General features: G+C 31.9%; 3 protein-coding genes and 2 long non-coding RNA genes across 10 annotated transcripts in view; 3 read left to right on the top strand and 2 right to left on the bottom strand.

Annotated features, from left to right (window-relative positions):
* Nucleotides 1-10,868, bottom strand: part of LOC127899784 (uncharacterized) — a 51,290-nt gene extending 40,422 nt beyond the window's left edge. The window contains exon 1 of the long non-coding RNA XR_008051824.1: nucleotides 10,728-10,868. This is a non-coding gene — a long non-coding RNA (uncharacterized LOC127899784). The remainder of the gene's footprint in view (nucleotides 1-10,727) is intronic.
* The window catches only part of LOC102617533 (probable LRR receptor-like serine/threonine-protein kinase At3g47570), an 80,894-nt gene that overhangs the window by 40,452 nt on the left and 23,105 nt on the right, over nucleotides 1-17,337 (top strand). The gene's annotated exons all lie outside the window — the stretch shown is intronic.
* LOC102616934 (probable LRR receptor-like serine/threonine-protein kinase At3g47570) overlaps nucleotides 1-17,337 on the top strand; it is a 76,089-nt gene that overhangs the window by 36,198 nt on the left and 22,554 nt on the right. For 2 of the 6 annotated variants that reach the window (XM_052433885.1, XM_052433884.1), the window contains one exon: nucleotides 13,386-13,914. The exons of 1 other annotated variant lie outside the window; for it this stretch is intronic. In XM_052433885.1, the coding sequence (XP_052289845.1) occupies nucleotides 13,386-13,744 (359 nt within the window). In that variant the 3' untranslated portion in view covers nucleotides 13,745-13,914. Of the gene's footprint in view, nucleotides 1-12,053; nucleotides 13,262-13,290; nucleotides 13,915-17,337 lie in introns of those variants that run through there. 3 more of the 6 variants (XM_052433881.1, XM_052433880.1, XM_052433888.1) reach the window with 3 other exon arrangements.
* On the top strand, nucleotides 10,378-11,071 carry LOC127899782 (receptor-like protein 43). The gene is made up of 2 exons (XM_052433907.1): nucleotides 10,378-10,917; nucleotides 11,049-11,071. Exons 1-2 carry the CDS (start codon nucleotides 10,449-10,451, stop codon nucleotides 11,054-11,056), a joined length of 477 nt encoding a protein of 158 aa, XP_052289867.1. The 5' UTR covers nucleotides 10,378-10,448; the 3' UTR covers nucleotides 11,057-11,071.
* On the bottom strand, nucleotides 13,988-15,058 carry LOC127899785 (uncharacterized). Its single transcript, XR_008051825.1, has 2 exons — nucleotides 14,430-15,058; nucleotides 13,988-14,182 (listed from the first exon to the last, which is right to left on the bottom strand). It is a non-coding gene; the product is annotated as an uncharacterized LOC127899785 (long non-coding RNA).

The raw sequence follows: 17,337 nt of genomic DNA, 5'->3' as shown, positions 1-17,337 counted from the left end.
GAAATACACTTTTATTCATATTAATATTAATTAAATAAATCATATGAGTTGAAATTAAAAATTAAAAAATTAAATACCAAAAAAAAGAAATATACGTTTTAGTGTGCTAAAAATTAATATTAAAATATTTTTCTTGTACTTTTTATTATTTTGTGAATATTTTTCTTATATATATATATATATATATATATATATATATATATATATATATATTATTCTCAAAATAATGTATCAAGCAAATGACTTTTTTCTCTTCTTTTTCTTTAACTTTTTTTGTGCTAGTAGAGTTTTTAGATATTATAAAAACAATAAAAGAATAAGTGATATATATTAATTTCAGTTGAAAATAACCGACAATCCCCCTTTAATTACGTGTCACACCCAACTTATAAATTCTATCAATCATGTAATTATGGTTGGTTTCTCTTTTTCTTTTTTTTGCAGGTGTTTAGGTAGAATAGTGGTTTGGTTGCACTCTAAGAAGTCAAACTACACTAAAAGAATATGATTTAATTTATTAAACAAAACTTCAAGTTCAAGAAAAGTATCTCATTGCCCCCAATGCTTTGGACACCTATTGGTAGGTCTGTACGTGTCCTCAACTTTTTTTTGGAGCACAAAATTCGAGTCCCATGGAGACTCAAACACTCCTTTCCTTCATCCCGAGGGCGCCTTCTGTCCTCTGTTTTCTGTTTCCACACACAAATAGCAAAAAGAAATTAGAATGACAACTGGGACATATATAAGAGTGGGACAAAACTACGTTACAGAATCTGTAAGCTACAGACTGCAGCATCAGCCGTTGGATGTGGTTGGATGTGGAGTGAGAAACTAAACAAAAGAAAATCGGATGGTGGGATGACGGGAGATGTTTGTTACCGAATCTGTAACATAGACAGGTCCATAAGAGTGAAATAATTAAAAAAATTATGCTTTTTTGTTTGTCGTGTTAAAATCGTAAGTACCGAAGTACTGTGAAAGAGATTAATTTACAGAAACTGAAGCCAAGGGTTAAAAAAAAAAAGTGCAAAGAGAATAATTGTATTGGTAGCACAATGTCATATTCATACAGAGATCAAGTATATTATTTACGGCTGGTAAGGACTAAGAATTGATGTAGCTAGAATGCAAAGATGATAAGGTATGTTGTGCACTATTGTTTTATTCTACAATCAATCTTGACCTTTGATGCTTGGCTCTCAATCTTGTCCATTGATCTTCTCTGAATTTGTTCATTGACGCATTTTATCAAAGAGTTGGCCTGCTCATAGCAAACAGCTCCTGTTTTAACTCCCCCTCCATAGCTCAACTATCTGGGAAGACAATTAATTGAGCTTGTTTCACAATTATATGAATCTGAAAGTTAAATTTTAAAAATTACATTCGGACTCTACGTTTTCTAATGAACATTGGTTTGGCTTATAAGCTTATTATGCTTAGGCTTAGGCTTGGTAAGATTATCGGTCGGTAGATGAACAAGTTTTAGAGCTTTCGAATTCATGCCAATTAATTTTCAACTAGGCTATTACCACAATAAACATTTAGATGAACTATTATTGAAATTTTATTGAGAAGTGGGACATGTCGCATACCAATGCACGGACATATCTTCAAATAGTGGTAACTCCACACAACATGGCACAACAAATTAAGAGTTATATAGATAAAATCTTTCTACAATTACAATAGATTGAATTTAGTAAGAAATTGATTGTTATCATTTTTCTCATGGAAAAGTTGTTTGGATTACAATAGATTGAATTTATGTTCAAATATTCAACGCGGCATGCACCACGCGACTGAACTTGCAGAAGGAGAGGTCCATTTTCATTTTCAGCATCACAGAAATCTAAATTTGTTCATTATATATTCTGATCAGCACTTGAACATCCATGCATACTCCTATTAATTATATCCTCTAATGGAGAGAACTCATTGCCTCAGTATGATCACTGTGTCATCAACCCACTGCCCGCTTCTTTGCTTGGTTGTTGCAGCAAGCAACAATATTACCACAGATCAACAATAGTTTGTCCATTTGTTTCAGTGAGGTCGTCATTAAAAATTAATTTTCATATTGATTTTCTTAATTATAAATAATACTAATGATGTTTCATAGTTATAAATATATTAGAATTAATCAAAATCATTTTTTAGTGCGGCATGGCTAAAACTACCTTCTTCTTTTTTTTTTTATAAGTAATTACTACTTTAAGGAAAATACTCCTATTTTCAGGGAAAAGTCAAGTACCTGTAGTTGTGAAGACTCGAGCTCACCCTCTTATGATAAATCTTCATATCAATTACATAAATATCCTCTAAGTTTTTAGTTAACTATTCAAAATTCGATGTTATACGGGTATTTCATTTATTTGAGTAGGGGTTAGGGGTCAATTGGATACAAATTCAAAATTATCCTTACTTGAGAAGGTGATAAAAATTGGGGATTTAGTTTGGGTGTCATTAGCTACAAATATTAAACTCATACATCTAATTCAAAATTGCATCCAGGTTCATTGCAGCTAAGGCTTGTGGAATTTCCTCAGTAAGATGTGAGTAGTCATACCTACGTCGACATTCAATGGCTGTATGTTTCGGTAAATGACAAATTTGGCATATGACAGTTTCTTCATTGACTTCCTCAGCTTGTTGTTTAGATTGATTCTGAATTTTGTGCCAAGGCTGTCCAGAATTATTTTGTCGAGGTTGCTGCCACTGTTGTCCCGAATTTCCTTGCCATGATTGTTGCCCTTGTTGACTTGGATTATTGTTTGATTTTTGCCATGGCTGACTTGCATTATTATTCCAACTTTTTCCACCATTGTAGTTGATTTTTTGACCACTTGAATCAGCCAAATTTTGTCCTCCTGCTGCTGTAAAACCACGACCTTTTGAGTTAAAGAAACCTCCATTTCCACGACCTTTTCCCTTGCCTTGTTGGCTAAAAAAGGCTTGAGCCAGATTGATTGTATTCTTCTTTTCTTCTTCAAAATTAATAAGAGTTTGTTCATGATTTTCGAGGGCCATGACAAACTGCTTAAATGAGGGATAAGGTGGTTTTGAAAGCTGAGCAAGTTTGAAGTCTTGACTTTATCGAAGTCATTCACTGGTTTATTTATTGCAGCCAAACAATCACAGATATGCTTGTATTTGCGCACATACTCTTCAACTGATAGAGATCCCTTTTTAAACCGAGAGAATTACTATATTTACACAATTAACCTTGGCTAGAATTAATTGTCCAGATTGGATGATAACTAGAGAATAGAAATGAAGAAAAGGAAGCACACAACACCGAGAAGAGTAATAATTAATGCTGCCATTGACGAAATGTTTTATATTACTCTTCTTTCTTGGTATTTATTTATTTACAATTTTTAATGTAAATATACAGTTGTTGGGCTAATATCTTATTTACTTTTGAATGTATTAGATGCCTTTTCTTTTTTCTTGGTTCATAATAATTTTGTAGAAATTCCTCAAGTTTCCCTAAATGATAGCACATATTCATAATTGGATTGATTGAGTAATAATAAAATATATTTATTTGGCAAACGGCAGTTAGGCTTTCTTCTGATGCAGATTAATTAGAGAGAATATATAACAATTTTAAGCTCGTCAGATTCGGAACCTGCTTATCTGTCGTGTGGGGATCACTTCTGTGTCTTATTTTTCTAGAAAAATCTGGACCATTGGATTTCCCATTATTCAATAGATAAATGTTTGATCTTGATTCTTGATTAAGATCGAAGTTTGATTCTAACCAAAATGATGTCAGATTCAGATTGCGAAGCAAGCAAATTGAAAGTAACTTGTTCTATTTTGATAAACACTAGTTCTAATAAAAAATTTCTAAGTGTATATATTTTTTTTATTGTGTTCAATTTAACTAGTCAAATCTATTTTTAAATATTTTATTAACAATGATATGAAAATATTCGAACCCCTTGTCATTGTAAAGTGAATTACTATCCAACTACACCAAATAATGTTTTCAAATTGTAAACTGCAAATCGTGTGTTTGCTCCATTACAGCGTTTCTTCAATTTAAAAAAGAGAATCATTTGCGTTCTAGATTAATCGTGGGTCTATATCCAAATCTAAAAATTGACTAAATTCTTAATCCTAACAAGAAAAATTGAAGATTAAAAACGACTAATTTGGTACCATACCACTATTGTAACATAGGTGGATCCTCTATTAATTGGAGTAAAGATTGAATTATCTCATTTATTAAGATTTATCAAAATCTTGTATCAAAATCTATTAATGATATAGGTTCAAGGATGAAAGAGTCACTTCATTACTTTTGAGTTCCCAAATAGATGAATGGATGTTATTTTTGGATAGGTGCTAAATCGAATTAAGTTGTAGATAAGATAGAAATGGATTTGGAGAGATTGGAATCCTAGGTAATCCGGTGCACGTTGTCGTGTTAAATTCTCGTTGACTTCACGTTGACTGAAGCATTATTGGAAGAAACAAGTTTATTGAGGTGAGGCCTTTGAGATTGTAAGTGTTAAATCTGAGAAGAATACCCACACACCCATTATCCTATTACTCTTATATCACATGAAGAGAATTCAACATTTGATTCACATGGAAAAAAATTGTGAGGATTGCGAGGGTTGATGGAATATAATTTAGATACAAAGTGTTTACCAGTGCGATGCTTCACAAGTGTTTTCAATCATAGTGATTGTTTCATCTGCACGTGGATATAATTACATGTCGGAATTTTTTTCCTTAAATTATGATCTTATTTAGTACTGAGGTGTTATATCTTTTAATGTACAATTATTGTTGGAAAAAAGTTGCAACTATCAAATAAAATTAATACTATGTGCTAAATATAATTGTTAAATAATAATTTTGACAAAATTAGTGAAGTTAAATAGATTTTTTTTTTATCATCCAAGTATAAAATCAAATCAACTTAACTTCTAAGTTCTATATCGGCTACTGTTTATCATATCTTTTAGTTTTGTAACTTTAAAGTTATAGTTACCCAACCTCAATTCTAAACAAGACCTATAAAGATCAAAGATTTCCTCATTAAATTATATGTCTTGTGATTGCTTATTTAATTTATATTTTTTTTATTTATCTTTATTAATTATAATCATCTTTTTATAAATTAAAATTGAAGGAAGTTGATTGATGTTGTTGACACACACACACACACACGCACGCACACACTCGCAAAGATATATTGGAAGTGCTTACGTCGACTCGAAGTTGTTGGGAATTAATGCATGTATTGATTTATTGGGAGTGTTTAAATTGATTTATTAATTGAATATTGTTTGATTGCTTCATATCCATTCTAGAAAGTTTATTTCTTTGTGAAATTTCAACGAAATATGTTTTTTTTTTAAATAAGGGTGTTCTAAATCATTTTTAAAAATATATGGACTAATTAGAATTAATTATTAGGTAATTAACTCAATTTGTACAGGGTGAAACAACATTTATCCTAATTATATCATGATAAATACTTTTCTGATTAGAATTAGGAAATCATAGGTTTATTGAATTGTTTTTTTTTTCCTTTGCGGAAATGGATTAGAGAATTAGAAAACAATCATGTTGATGTCAAAATCTGATCTAGTCGGTTAGCGACTTAATATCATATTACTGCACCAGCATTAAATTTATTTGGTAGAGAATTGGCTGGTCAATTGTCAAGATGTCCTGCAATCACTAGCGATTAACCTACGAATACCTGAAATCACAAAAGACGGTAAGAGGCACTAGAAATTTTTTCGGCGTGAACCTTCTGACGCTCAAGTCAGTTTATAGGTTTACCATAATAAAAATAAATAATTTCTATTTAAAACAAAAAATAAAGTTCAAAAGCTCAAAAATAAAACCCAATCCCAATATGAAAATGAATTTCTTTTTTTTTTTTAGCTTGGCCGAATCCTTCTGCCTCCTAAAGAAACATAATAGAGAAGCAGGTAGCCATGTTCCCTAGGTAACGCCCCACTCCCCTCTTTTATTCCTCCCCCTCTCTTCCGTTTCCTTCTTTTGCTCACTATCCTTTATAATTTTTTATGCTTGTCTTCCCAAAATAGCCTTTGAATACACAAGTAAATGTCTAGGCTTTGGTGAGGATAGTTTGGTCATTGCATTTTACAAGTAAGATGACTGGTGGAGAAAAATGAGGAGTGCACATAACTCTTCAGCAAATCCCACCAACAATTCCATTTTCTTAATTAATTAATCTCCTTTTTTATCCCCAAACAAATCCTAATGATACTCTTATCAGGTTTAAAACAGTACACAAATAGTGAAAACCTAACTAGTCTGTACAGTAATTTGCTAATTGCTATCTTCTCTCTACGCGCGCTGAATAATTTGTTGCATGCAAACTTTTTATTTTATGAAAATCGTACGTACTGTAACATTGGAATTGATGTATAAGCAAAAATACAATAATATTTATGTCAATAAAAATAGTTTTTTTTTTCCTTTTTAAATAAACACAACGCGATGTTGCTCTGCTCTACATTTTTGCTATCTCTTTATTCTTTTTTTTTTTTTGGGCTTCTTAAAGCCTCAAACTTTGATAACCAAAACTTCATCGACCTATGAAAAAATCTGCAGATTAGTTTTTATTATCGGAATAATTGTTTGAGAATACTAAAACAAAATATAAATAAGAAAATACGGGGTTAAATTTGGGGAAAACAAAAAGGCATGTTGGATAGATTACTATAGTTTAAGAAAACAAAATCCAATTGGGAATTTTTTTCTTTAATTTTTGTTTTACTTGATTGAGATTTCTCCTTAGTCCTTACAGTTTTAAGTTTGGATGCCGTAGGGTTAGTAATTTAGTACTTCCTTTGCAAGCTGAGGGCAAGAATGAAAATCTTTAAAGAAATTAAAAAAGATTAAAAAAAAGCATACCAATAGGTAATTATAAATAACCATAAATAAACATAAACAAAATATTTATGAAGTAAATTACACATGCACATATTATTTTTTTGTTTTATTTCTTACTTGTCTATTTTATTTGTCTATTTTATTTGCTGCTTGATAACCCGTAAATACTAATCTAGTACTGCTAATTTCAGACACAAAATGTTTAACTCTAGGCTGCAGTTTTGCTCAAAATGATGACCACTGGCTTCGCACCATTTAACCGGCATACATTTCGACAAATTGAACAAGGCTATTGATTTTCATTATTATTATTTATTTATTTATAAATTACTATTTTAATTTTCACTTTTTATTGGGTTGTTTAACGGATTAGTGAAGTTGGTGGTCGAGAGGTACTCACAAGGTACAATTTTATTTTATAATTTCAAATTTGTATTTTAAAATGCAGGTACATTATGTATTCATAATTATTGATTTTCCTATGTGGGTGTTTTGAAATATTGCTCAAAGACCAAACTTTAATAAACTATTTTTCATCTTTTTTTTTCCTTTTTTCCTAAAGTTTGAGTGATATCCGTATTTTAAATTCATGTGGAACAAAAGCTAATGTATGCACAAAATTCTTTTATTTTTTCCGAGAAAAATGGGTAAGAGAAGAAGATTTTTCTCTTGCAAAAGAAAAACTAATACGATGCAAGCATAGGAAAGAGGTCAGTGTTTTGGATTAGAATTTATTATTGAGCTGAATTTTATACTAAACTCTTTTATAGTACTGCGATTAATGAACTCATGATTTGCTTTTGCTTTTACTTCAAGTGAAAGAAAGAGGAAACCTTTTGTTTTTTGTTTGATTCTTGACTATAGATGTTACCTATATAGAGAGTTGAGGTAGCTGCCTTAAGTGATGGTGATAAAAAGATTAAGCAGCGCACACAATCTTACTGTCCTCCAGACCATCCAGCTGTGATGGCTCTAGTTTTTTGGTTACATTAGCTTTAGTGGAAAGGAGGACCAATTTAACAAAGACTAGATTTGGTGGCTTACTATAATGCTTATTCTCAAGGAATCTAATGTTATAAGATGATTTAATGATCTTCTATGATTGTGAGTAGTATAGTATAATTGAAAAGAGCCTGGGCTCCTATGATGAATATTTAATAGTAACACAATATTGTGATTGAAAAAAACACTGTTACAATAAACTCTTCATTTATTCATTGCGGATATTGAATGGCAAACAGAGAATAAAATGAAGCAGAGGAATCTCATTGCTAGTAAAATTGACCCTCTTTAATGTTATATGGCACAGGTGTGTGTACAGCAAGAGCAAGTGACTTGCAGTTTTTTTTTGTAAAATATACAGGTTATGACCATGATCATTGTAGTTAGGTTTTGATGATTTTAGATGCTTTTTTTATTTTTTTTAAATTGTGACACCTTTGATTTATGGTAGTTTTGCAGAAGAAAAAAATATATATAAAAATTAGGAAGAATGAGTTAACTAACAATTGCAATCATTACAACAATGTTGATGAGTGATACATCATTTGAAATTTACTTGTCAGTTGCTAAAATGATGAAAAAAAACAATAAACAATAGCAGTAATATTTTTATGGAAATTCTTGGTTTTTATGGAAATACTCTTGCTGAAATTCTAATTTTGACTTTCAACTCTTGGTTTTTATGGAAAGTAAAATGACTTGTTTTTTATATTCATACAATCCACTCTACATAATGATTTCATTTTAATAAATGCTTGATGATCTCCACTGAAAAACTACTTCAATTCTTTTGTTTTATTTAACTTTTTGGTTGTTGAAAATAGCCTTAATTTTCAAATAACTGGAGAAAGAGTAAAGAACATTTAACAAATTTATGTGCCAAAAATAAAGGAGAAATTGAAGAGAAAGGGTGCTTGCAGAAGTGGGTGCAAAGATAAATCAGTCTATAAGAATTATTGTGGTTATTAATTTTTTGGCAATATAAAAAATTTTCAGCAAATAAAAATTGATTTTTTCCAATTTACTAAAAAATTAATTAAAAACTTTGGCGATAGCATTTTTTGTTGGTGCATGTACCCTCCCTTTTAAAAAAATATAATAATTAATACTTAATATAATATTAAATACGAAAATATCAATATTTGACTACACAAATTTATATCATTAGGTCCTTAAAATTTAAAATTGAAGACATAGAATGAAATATATAAATATATATAAATTTTATAATCTTAAAATATTTGAAAGATTTTTTAAAACAAATGTAATTTTATTTGTGTACAATCAATATTTACTTATTTATTATATTTTTATTCATTAACTATCAATCGTGTGAGTATATCTACTTAGAAATATCATATCAAGGGAGAATCTTGATCCCACGCACACGCAAATATGTTAATTTCTATACGCTTCACTTACCTGTAGAATCAATTATCTAAAATGCAAGTTTGTGGCCACAAAAAAGGCCAAAGAAAGAAGATAATAACAATTGACTTGTATATTATACTCATACAATCCACTCGACATAATGATATCATTTTAACAAGGCAATGGCTGATGATCTCCATTGAAAAACTAATTCATTTTTTTTGCTTCATTTAACTTTTTGGTTGTTGAAAATAACCTTAATGATCAAATAATTGGAGAAAGTTGAAGAGAAAGGGTGCTTGCAGAAGTGGATGTCAAAGAAAAATCGGTCCATAAGAATTATTGCGGTTATTTTTTGGCAATATAAAATTTTTATAGCATGTAAAAATTAATTTTTTTTCCGATTTACTAAAAAATTAACTAAAAACTTCTGCGACAGCATTTTTTATGGGTGCATATACCCTCCCTTTAAAAAAAATATAATAATTAATGCTTAATATAGTATTAAATACGAAAATATCAATATTTGACAACTCAAATTTATATCATTAGGTCCTTAAAATTTAAAATTGAAGACACGAAAAGAAATATATAAAAATTTCATTCTCATGGAAAGGATTCTCTTATAATCTTATAATATTTGAGTTCTGAAATTTTTTTGAAACAAATGTAATTTTATTTGTGTACAATCAATATTTACTTATTTATTATATTTTAATTTATTAACTATCAATCATGTAAGTATATTTAGTCAGAAAAATTATATCAAGAGAGAATTCTAATTTCACACAAACACAAATACAAGACAAATATGTCAATTTCTATACTATTCACTTTCCTGTAGAATCAATTATCTAAAATGGAAGTTTGTGGCTACAGCAAACTCGCCAAAGAAAGAAGATAATAACAATTGAGCATTGATAGCAAAACTAATGCATCATTTTCTTCTTGACTTGATGAGATGGCGCCATTACAAAAAAACAAGTACCTTAATTGACGGGCACTGAGTGATGTGAATACTACCAGCCAGCTCATCTCTTCCAGTCTTGCTTAATCACAATCACAAACACCACGAGATTGACATTTGCATTATATATATGTTCAGCAATCGAAACACCTTGCATTACCAAATTAACCGCTAACAAACAAAGCAATCTTTCAGGGAGAGAAACTTTAGTCTCAGTATGATCACTGTGTCATTAACCCACTTCCTGCTTCTTTGCTTGGTTGTTGTAGCAGCAGCAGCAGCAAGCAACAATATTACCACAGACCAACAAGCTCTTCTTGCCCTGAAAGATCATATAATTTATGATCCGACCAACCTTTTTGCCCATAATTGGACCTCGAATACCTCTGTTTGTACCTGGATTGGCATCACTTGTGATGTCAATAGCCATAGAGTCGCAGCCTTAGATATTTCTCAATTCAATCTACAAGGCACCATCCCTCCTCAACTTGGAAACCTCTCTTCACTCACAACGCTTAATCTTAGTCATAACAAGCTTTCTGGAAACGTTCCCTCCTCCATCTACACAATGCATACGCTAAAATTTCTTGACTTCACTGATAACCAGCTCTCTGGTTCGGTGTCTTCCTTCGTCTTCAACATGTCTTCAATAGTAGAAATTCGTTTGACCAATAACAGATTTTCTGGTGAGCTTCCGAAAAATATTTGCAACTATCTTCCTTATTTGAAAGCCCTTTTCTTAAAAAAAAACATGTTTCATGGCAAAATTCCTTCTGCTTTATCAAAGTGCAAAACTCTGCAAATATTATTGTTGCAGTTCAATAATTTATCCGGTGCAATACCAAAAGAAATCGGCAACTTGACTATGCTCAAAGGGATATCTCTATTATGCAACAAACTCCACGGTATGTTCATAATACTATGTAAATATTTTAATTTCTCACTTGTTATTTTTCTTGAATACTTTAGATAAGATCTTGTAACAGAGATTTTTTTGCATCTATGTTAATTTGCCAGGTGAGATACCCCACGAAATCGCTAATCTTCGAAATCTAGAGGCTTTAGTGCTTGGAATGAACAACCTAGTTGGTGTGTTACCAGCTCCAATCTTCAACATGTCAACACTGAAGGTACTTATCCTCATGGATAACTCTCTCAGTGGAAGTCTACCATCAAGAATAGACCTTTCACTTCCAACTGTTGAGTTTCTTGAGTTGGCACATAATAGATTTTCTGGAACCATTCCTAGTTCCATCACCAATGCTTCTAAGCTCACCGTTCTAGCGTTGGGAGAGAACACATTTTCGGGCTTCATTCCAAACACAATTGGTAATTTGAGAAGCCTTTTGAGGCTCAGCTTGGCTAATAATTACTTGAAATCTTCAACCTCAAAATTGAGCTTTCTTTCCTCTTTGGCAAATTGCAAGAAATTAAGATTCTTAAACTTAGGAGGCAATCCACTCGACGGTATCCTTCCAAGTTCAATAGGTAATCTTTCTAAGTCTTTGGAAACACTTGTCATCGCCAATTGCAGTATTAGTGGCAACATTCCGGAAGCAGTTAGCAATTTAAGCAACTTGTTGACCTTAGTATTAGAACGCAATAAATTGACTGGACCAATTCCAATTACACTCGGCCTACTACAGAAACTCCAAGGCTTATATCTTGCATTCAATATGTTGGTAGGTTCATTCCCAGATGAGCTTTGCCATCTAGGTAGGCTGAATGAATTGGTCTTATTTGGCAATAAGCTTTCAGGATCTATACCTTCATGCTTAAGTAACCTCACTTCTCTGAAATCTCTCTACTTAGGGTCCAATAGGTTTACTTCTGTTATTCCCTCAACCTTCTGGAGCCTAAAATACATCTTGTTCTTTGACTTTTCATCAAATTTCTTGGTTGGTCCTCTTTCTTTAGACATAGGAAATTTGAAGGTGCTTCTAGAAATAAACTTATCAAAAAATAACTTATCCGGTGATATCCCAGCCACAATTGGAGGACTGAAAGATCTTCAAATTATGGACCTAGCATATAATAGATTGGAAGGCCCAATTCCTGAATCATTTGGTGACTTGATAAGTTTAGAAGTTTTGAATTTGTCAAATAATAAAATCTCTGGGTCTATTCCAACATCCATGGAGAAACTCTTTTACCTTCGAGAGTTAAATCTCTCTTTCAATAAACTAGAAGGTGAGATTCCTAGTGGAGGAATTTTTGCCAACTTCACAGCTGAGTCATTTGTGGGAAATGAGTTATTGTGTGGTTTACCAAATCTTCAAGTCCAACCATGCAAAGTTAGCAAGCCGAGGACAGAACATAAATCAAGGAAAAAGATACTTCTCATTGTGATTGTTTTGCCATTGAGTATTGCTCTAACAATAGCAATCACTCTAGCTCTCAAATCTAAGCTTATTGAATGTGGAAAGGGAAGCACAGTGTTGTCAAATGATGGTATCTTGTCATCACAAGCAACACTAAGAAGATTTTCATACTTAGAACTTTTACGAGCAACAGATAATTTTGCTGAAAACAACATAATTGGCAGAGGAGGTTTAGGTTCCGTTTATAGAGCAAGACTTGAAGATGGGATGAAGATTGCAATAAAAGTGTTTCACCAGCAATGTCCAAGCGCATTGAAGAGTTTTGAGGCTGAATGTGAAGTGTTAAAAAATATTCGCCATCGAAACCTTATCAAAGTTATCAGCAGTTGCTCGAACGATGACTTCAAAGCATTAGTCCTAGAATACATGTCCAACGGGAGCTTGGGGGATTGGTTGCATTCGAGCAATTACGTGCTGAATATTTTTCGAAGGTTGAACATAATGATTGACGTTGCATCAGCTTTAGAATATCTCCACTTCGATCATTCAACTCCTATTATTCATTGTGACTTAAAGCCTAGTAATGTATTGTTGGATGAAAATATGGTTGCTCATTTGAGTGATTTTGGCATAGCAAAGCTTTTAAGTGGAGAGGATGAGTCTACGATGCGAACAAAAACCCTTGCCACTATAGGTTATATGGCACCAGGTTTGCTTCAAACAACTTTTTTTTTTTAGTTCATTTTAAATTTTGCAACTTATTGATTTTTACGATCCTCACATCAAAATGTTATTGATTATTTATCTAATTGTGAAATTAATTTGATTCATAGAGTACGGCATAGAAGGAGAAGTATCTACAAAAAGTGATGTTTACAGCTATGGGATTATGTTGATGGAAACTTTTACCCAGAAAAAACCCACAGATGAAATTTTTGTTGGAGAATTGAGCTTAAAGCATTGGGTTAATGACTTGCTTCCTACTTCATTAGTGGAAGTTGTGGACAAAACTCTGCTAAGTGGAGAGGAAAAACATTCTGCAGCAAAGGAGCAATGTCTGTTGTCTATCTTTAGTTTGGCTCTGGAGTGTACAATGGAATCACCGGAAAAGAGGATTAATGCAAAAGATATTGTTACAGGATTACTCAAGATAAGAGACACATTGAGTAAAAGGATAGGAAATTTAAGTTAATTTCGTTTGCTTTCATTGATAGTTAAATCGAATTCATGTAATAAGTGTAAGAACCTTATATCTTTTCCTTTGATTTTTTTTTTCTTGAGAAAACTGTTGCAGTCATCTTGTTTCCATGGACTGAGTTGATTTAGTTCTTCCAAGAAATGCTACTGATGATCTTTGTTTTATACTTTCTCTTTTTCTTTTTTTTGCATGTGTTTAGGTAGAATAGTGGTTTGGTTGCACTCTAAGAAGTCAAACTACACTAAAAGAATATGATTTAATTTATTAAACAAAACTTCAAGTTCAAGAAGTGTTTCTCACTGCCACCAATGCTTTGGACACCTGTTGGAAGGTTTGTTGTCCTCAGCTTTTGTTTAGAGCAAAAGTTCGAGTCCCATAAAGGCTCAAACATTCCTTTCCTTCATCCCGAGGGCGCCTTCTGTCCTCTGTTTTCTGTTTCCACACACAAATAGCAAAAAGAATTTAGAATGACAACTGGGACATATATAAGAGTGAAATAATTAAAAAAATTATGCTTTTTTGTCTGTCGTGTTAAAATCGTAAGTACCGAAGTACTGTGAAAGAGATTAATTTACAGAAACTGAAGCTAAGGGTTCAAAAAAAAAGTGCAAAGAGAATAATTGATGTAGCTAGAATGCGAAGATGATAAGGTATGTTGTGCACTATTGTTTTATTCTACAATCAATCTTGACCCTTGATGCTTGGCTCTCAATCTTGTCCATTGATCTTCTCTGATTTTGGAGACTTGAAGACCTCTCAGTATCATGCCTTGTTGTTGGTGTCTTCCATGCTGTAGAACCGCCGACTTGCCAAGAATTTGTTCATTGATGCATTTTATCAAACAGTTGGCATGCTCGTAGCAAACAGCTCCTGTTTCAACTCCCCCTCCATAGCTCAACTATCTGGGAAGACAATTAATTGAGCTTGTTTCACAATTATATGAATCTGAAAGTTCAAGTTCAATTCGATGTTATACGGGTATTTCATTTCTTTGAGTAGGGGTTAGGGGTCAATTGGATACAAATTCAAAATTATCCTTACTTGAGAAGGTGAACAAAATTGGGGATTTAGTTTGGATGTCATTAGCTACAAATATTAAACTCATGCATCTAATTCAAAATTAGAGGGCTGATATATGTGCATCCTCGTGCACATGATAGTGACACGTGTCACCATCCTACAACCTATCCAATGAAAAATTGACATGCATCTTGTGCGCTTCTGATCAAAATCCTGAAAATTAATCACAAAGTTATACTTTTATTATAAAAAGAATAAAGAAACTCCAAGAAAAAAAAAAGACTTACATAAATAGTTTGAATAATCTAGATTCCAAGTTGTCTATATTGGCTTGATCTTTTTATAAATAGTCCTCTTCGAAAAAAAATTCCACCAACATATATTTTAATTTTATGTTAATTAATAAATAGAAAAAAAATCATTTTAGAATTAATTAAAACATTATTTATTGTTGCCAAAAAAAAGGAAGAATTTAGTGATAAGAAAAAAGTGTCTCAAATATACGTTAAAAAAATTAATCATGGTGGGTTCGATTGATTGAATTTTTTTTTTATCTTTTTCTTTTTTAAGAATTAAGACAATTGGATTGATTGAGAAATAATAAAATATATTTATTTGGCAAATGGCAGGTAGGCTTTCTTCCGATGCAGATTGATTAGAGAGAATCTGCAGCAATTTTAAGCTTGTCAGATTCGGAGGGTGCTTATCTGTCCTGTGGGGATTAATTACTTCCGTGTCTTATTTTTCTAGAAAAATTTGGACCATTGGATTTACCATTCGTCAATAGATAAATGTTTGATCTTGATTCTTGATCGAGATCGAAGTTTGATTCTAACTAACATGATATCAGATCGCGAAGCAAGCAAATTGAAGGTAACTTGTTCTATTTTGACAGAAGAAACACAAGTTCTAATAAAAAATTCTGAAGTGTACATTTTTTATTTTATTTTTTTTATTGTGATCAATATAACTAATCAAATTTATTTTCAATTTTTTAAAAAAATATTTTATTAACACTGATATGAATAGAGTTTCTTCAATTTTAAATAGAGAATCATTTGTGTTCTAGATTAATAGTAGGTCTATATTTGTACCTTAAAAATTGACTAAGGTTGCATTTTTTTTTTGTCTGAAATTTAAATAGGTCTGAATTTTTCTAAAATTTGAATGTGTCTGACTACAAAAATCTAAATGATATGTTTTTTTTCTTTTTTAAATATTTGAATTTTAAGTGGCATCTTATTTATTTTTACAATAAAAAAATCCTAAATTTAGTTATTTAATATGTATGTCCTTGTAAATTAAAAAAAATTAAAATTTATAGTTTAGGAGATAAGTTATTTTACAGAGATATTTTTGGATTATAATATTTACTTGTCATTCAGACATTTTCCCCCTTAGATAAAAGTTACAAAAATTTACTTTTTCTATTCAGATATAAATATCTGAAAATCAAACATAAGTTTCAAAAAACAAACAAGCAAATTTTAGAAAAGGTATGAAATTAATAAAATTTCAGGCTTCATATATTTAACAAATAACTTCTAATTTGATTTCAATTAAATTCTTAATCCTAACAAGAAAAACAGAAGATTAAAAATGATTAATTTGGTTTCTATTAATTTGAGTAACGATTGAATTATCTAACTTATTAATATTTATCAAAATTTTGCGTCAAAATCCATTAAAGATATATGTTCACGGATGAAATAGTCACTTATTATTATCAAAATCTTGGGTCGAAAATATTAGGATAGGTGATAAATGGAATTAAGTTAATAAGTTGTAGATAAGATAGAAACGAATCTGGGGAGAGATTGGAATCCTGGATAATCCGGTGTAAGTTGTTGTGTTGAATTATCGTTGACTGAAGCATTATTGGAAGAAACGGGCGAAGCTTATTTTCTTCTCTCGTTTTTAAATTGGTCTAAGTTTATTGATGTGAGGCCTTTGAGATTGAAAGTGTTAAATCTGAGAAGAATACCCACACGCCCTGTTAAGTAAATAAAAGCATCAGGTCGGCCATGCTACCATTTCAGCACTGGCATGGATCACCTTAGCCAAGTGGTACGAGCAGAACGCGGGACAAACACGAGCCGACTAGAGACGAGTGCCAACCGGAGAAATACACCGACCAGGGTTATATGCCGAGCCAACACCCATCCCCCAAAAAAGCGGGAACACGATCCCACAGAATCACGGTAGTTGCGCTTTTCACATAACCGTTACGGGAGACGCGGGGCCTCACGTTTACCCCTAATGTAGCAGTTAGAGTCCCATGAGGGGCCGCCACTACCCGAAAAAGGAGGGATGAAAGGTAAACGAAAACGTGGGACAATGGCTATAAAAGAGGAAGAAATTGATGAAGACAGGGACAGAAAAACTGAGAGAGGGAAAACGCTGCCAAATTGCAACCAGGCCATTTTCTTACCAATTTCGAACAAACTTCTTGAATCCAAATTGCACTGTTTTCTCGTAAACACCTTGTGCTAACTTAGGCATCGGAGGGTTTACGCCGGCAAAACCACCGGCGTCTCTGATCTGTTTTTGGTGAATGCAGGTCTAGT

Source organism: Citrus sinensis, chromosome 9, assembly GCF_022201045.2.
Source record: "Citrus sinensis cultivar Valencia sweet orange chromosome 9, DVS_A1.0, whole genome shotgun sequence".
NCBI classification, from domain to species: Eukaryota; Viridiplantae; Streptophyta; class Magnoliopsida; order Sapindales; family Rutaceae; genus Citrus; species Citrus sinensis.
Note: the sequence above shows the minus strand (reverse complement) of the source record. Positions and strands in the feature narration are given on the sequence as shown.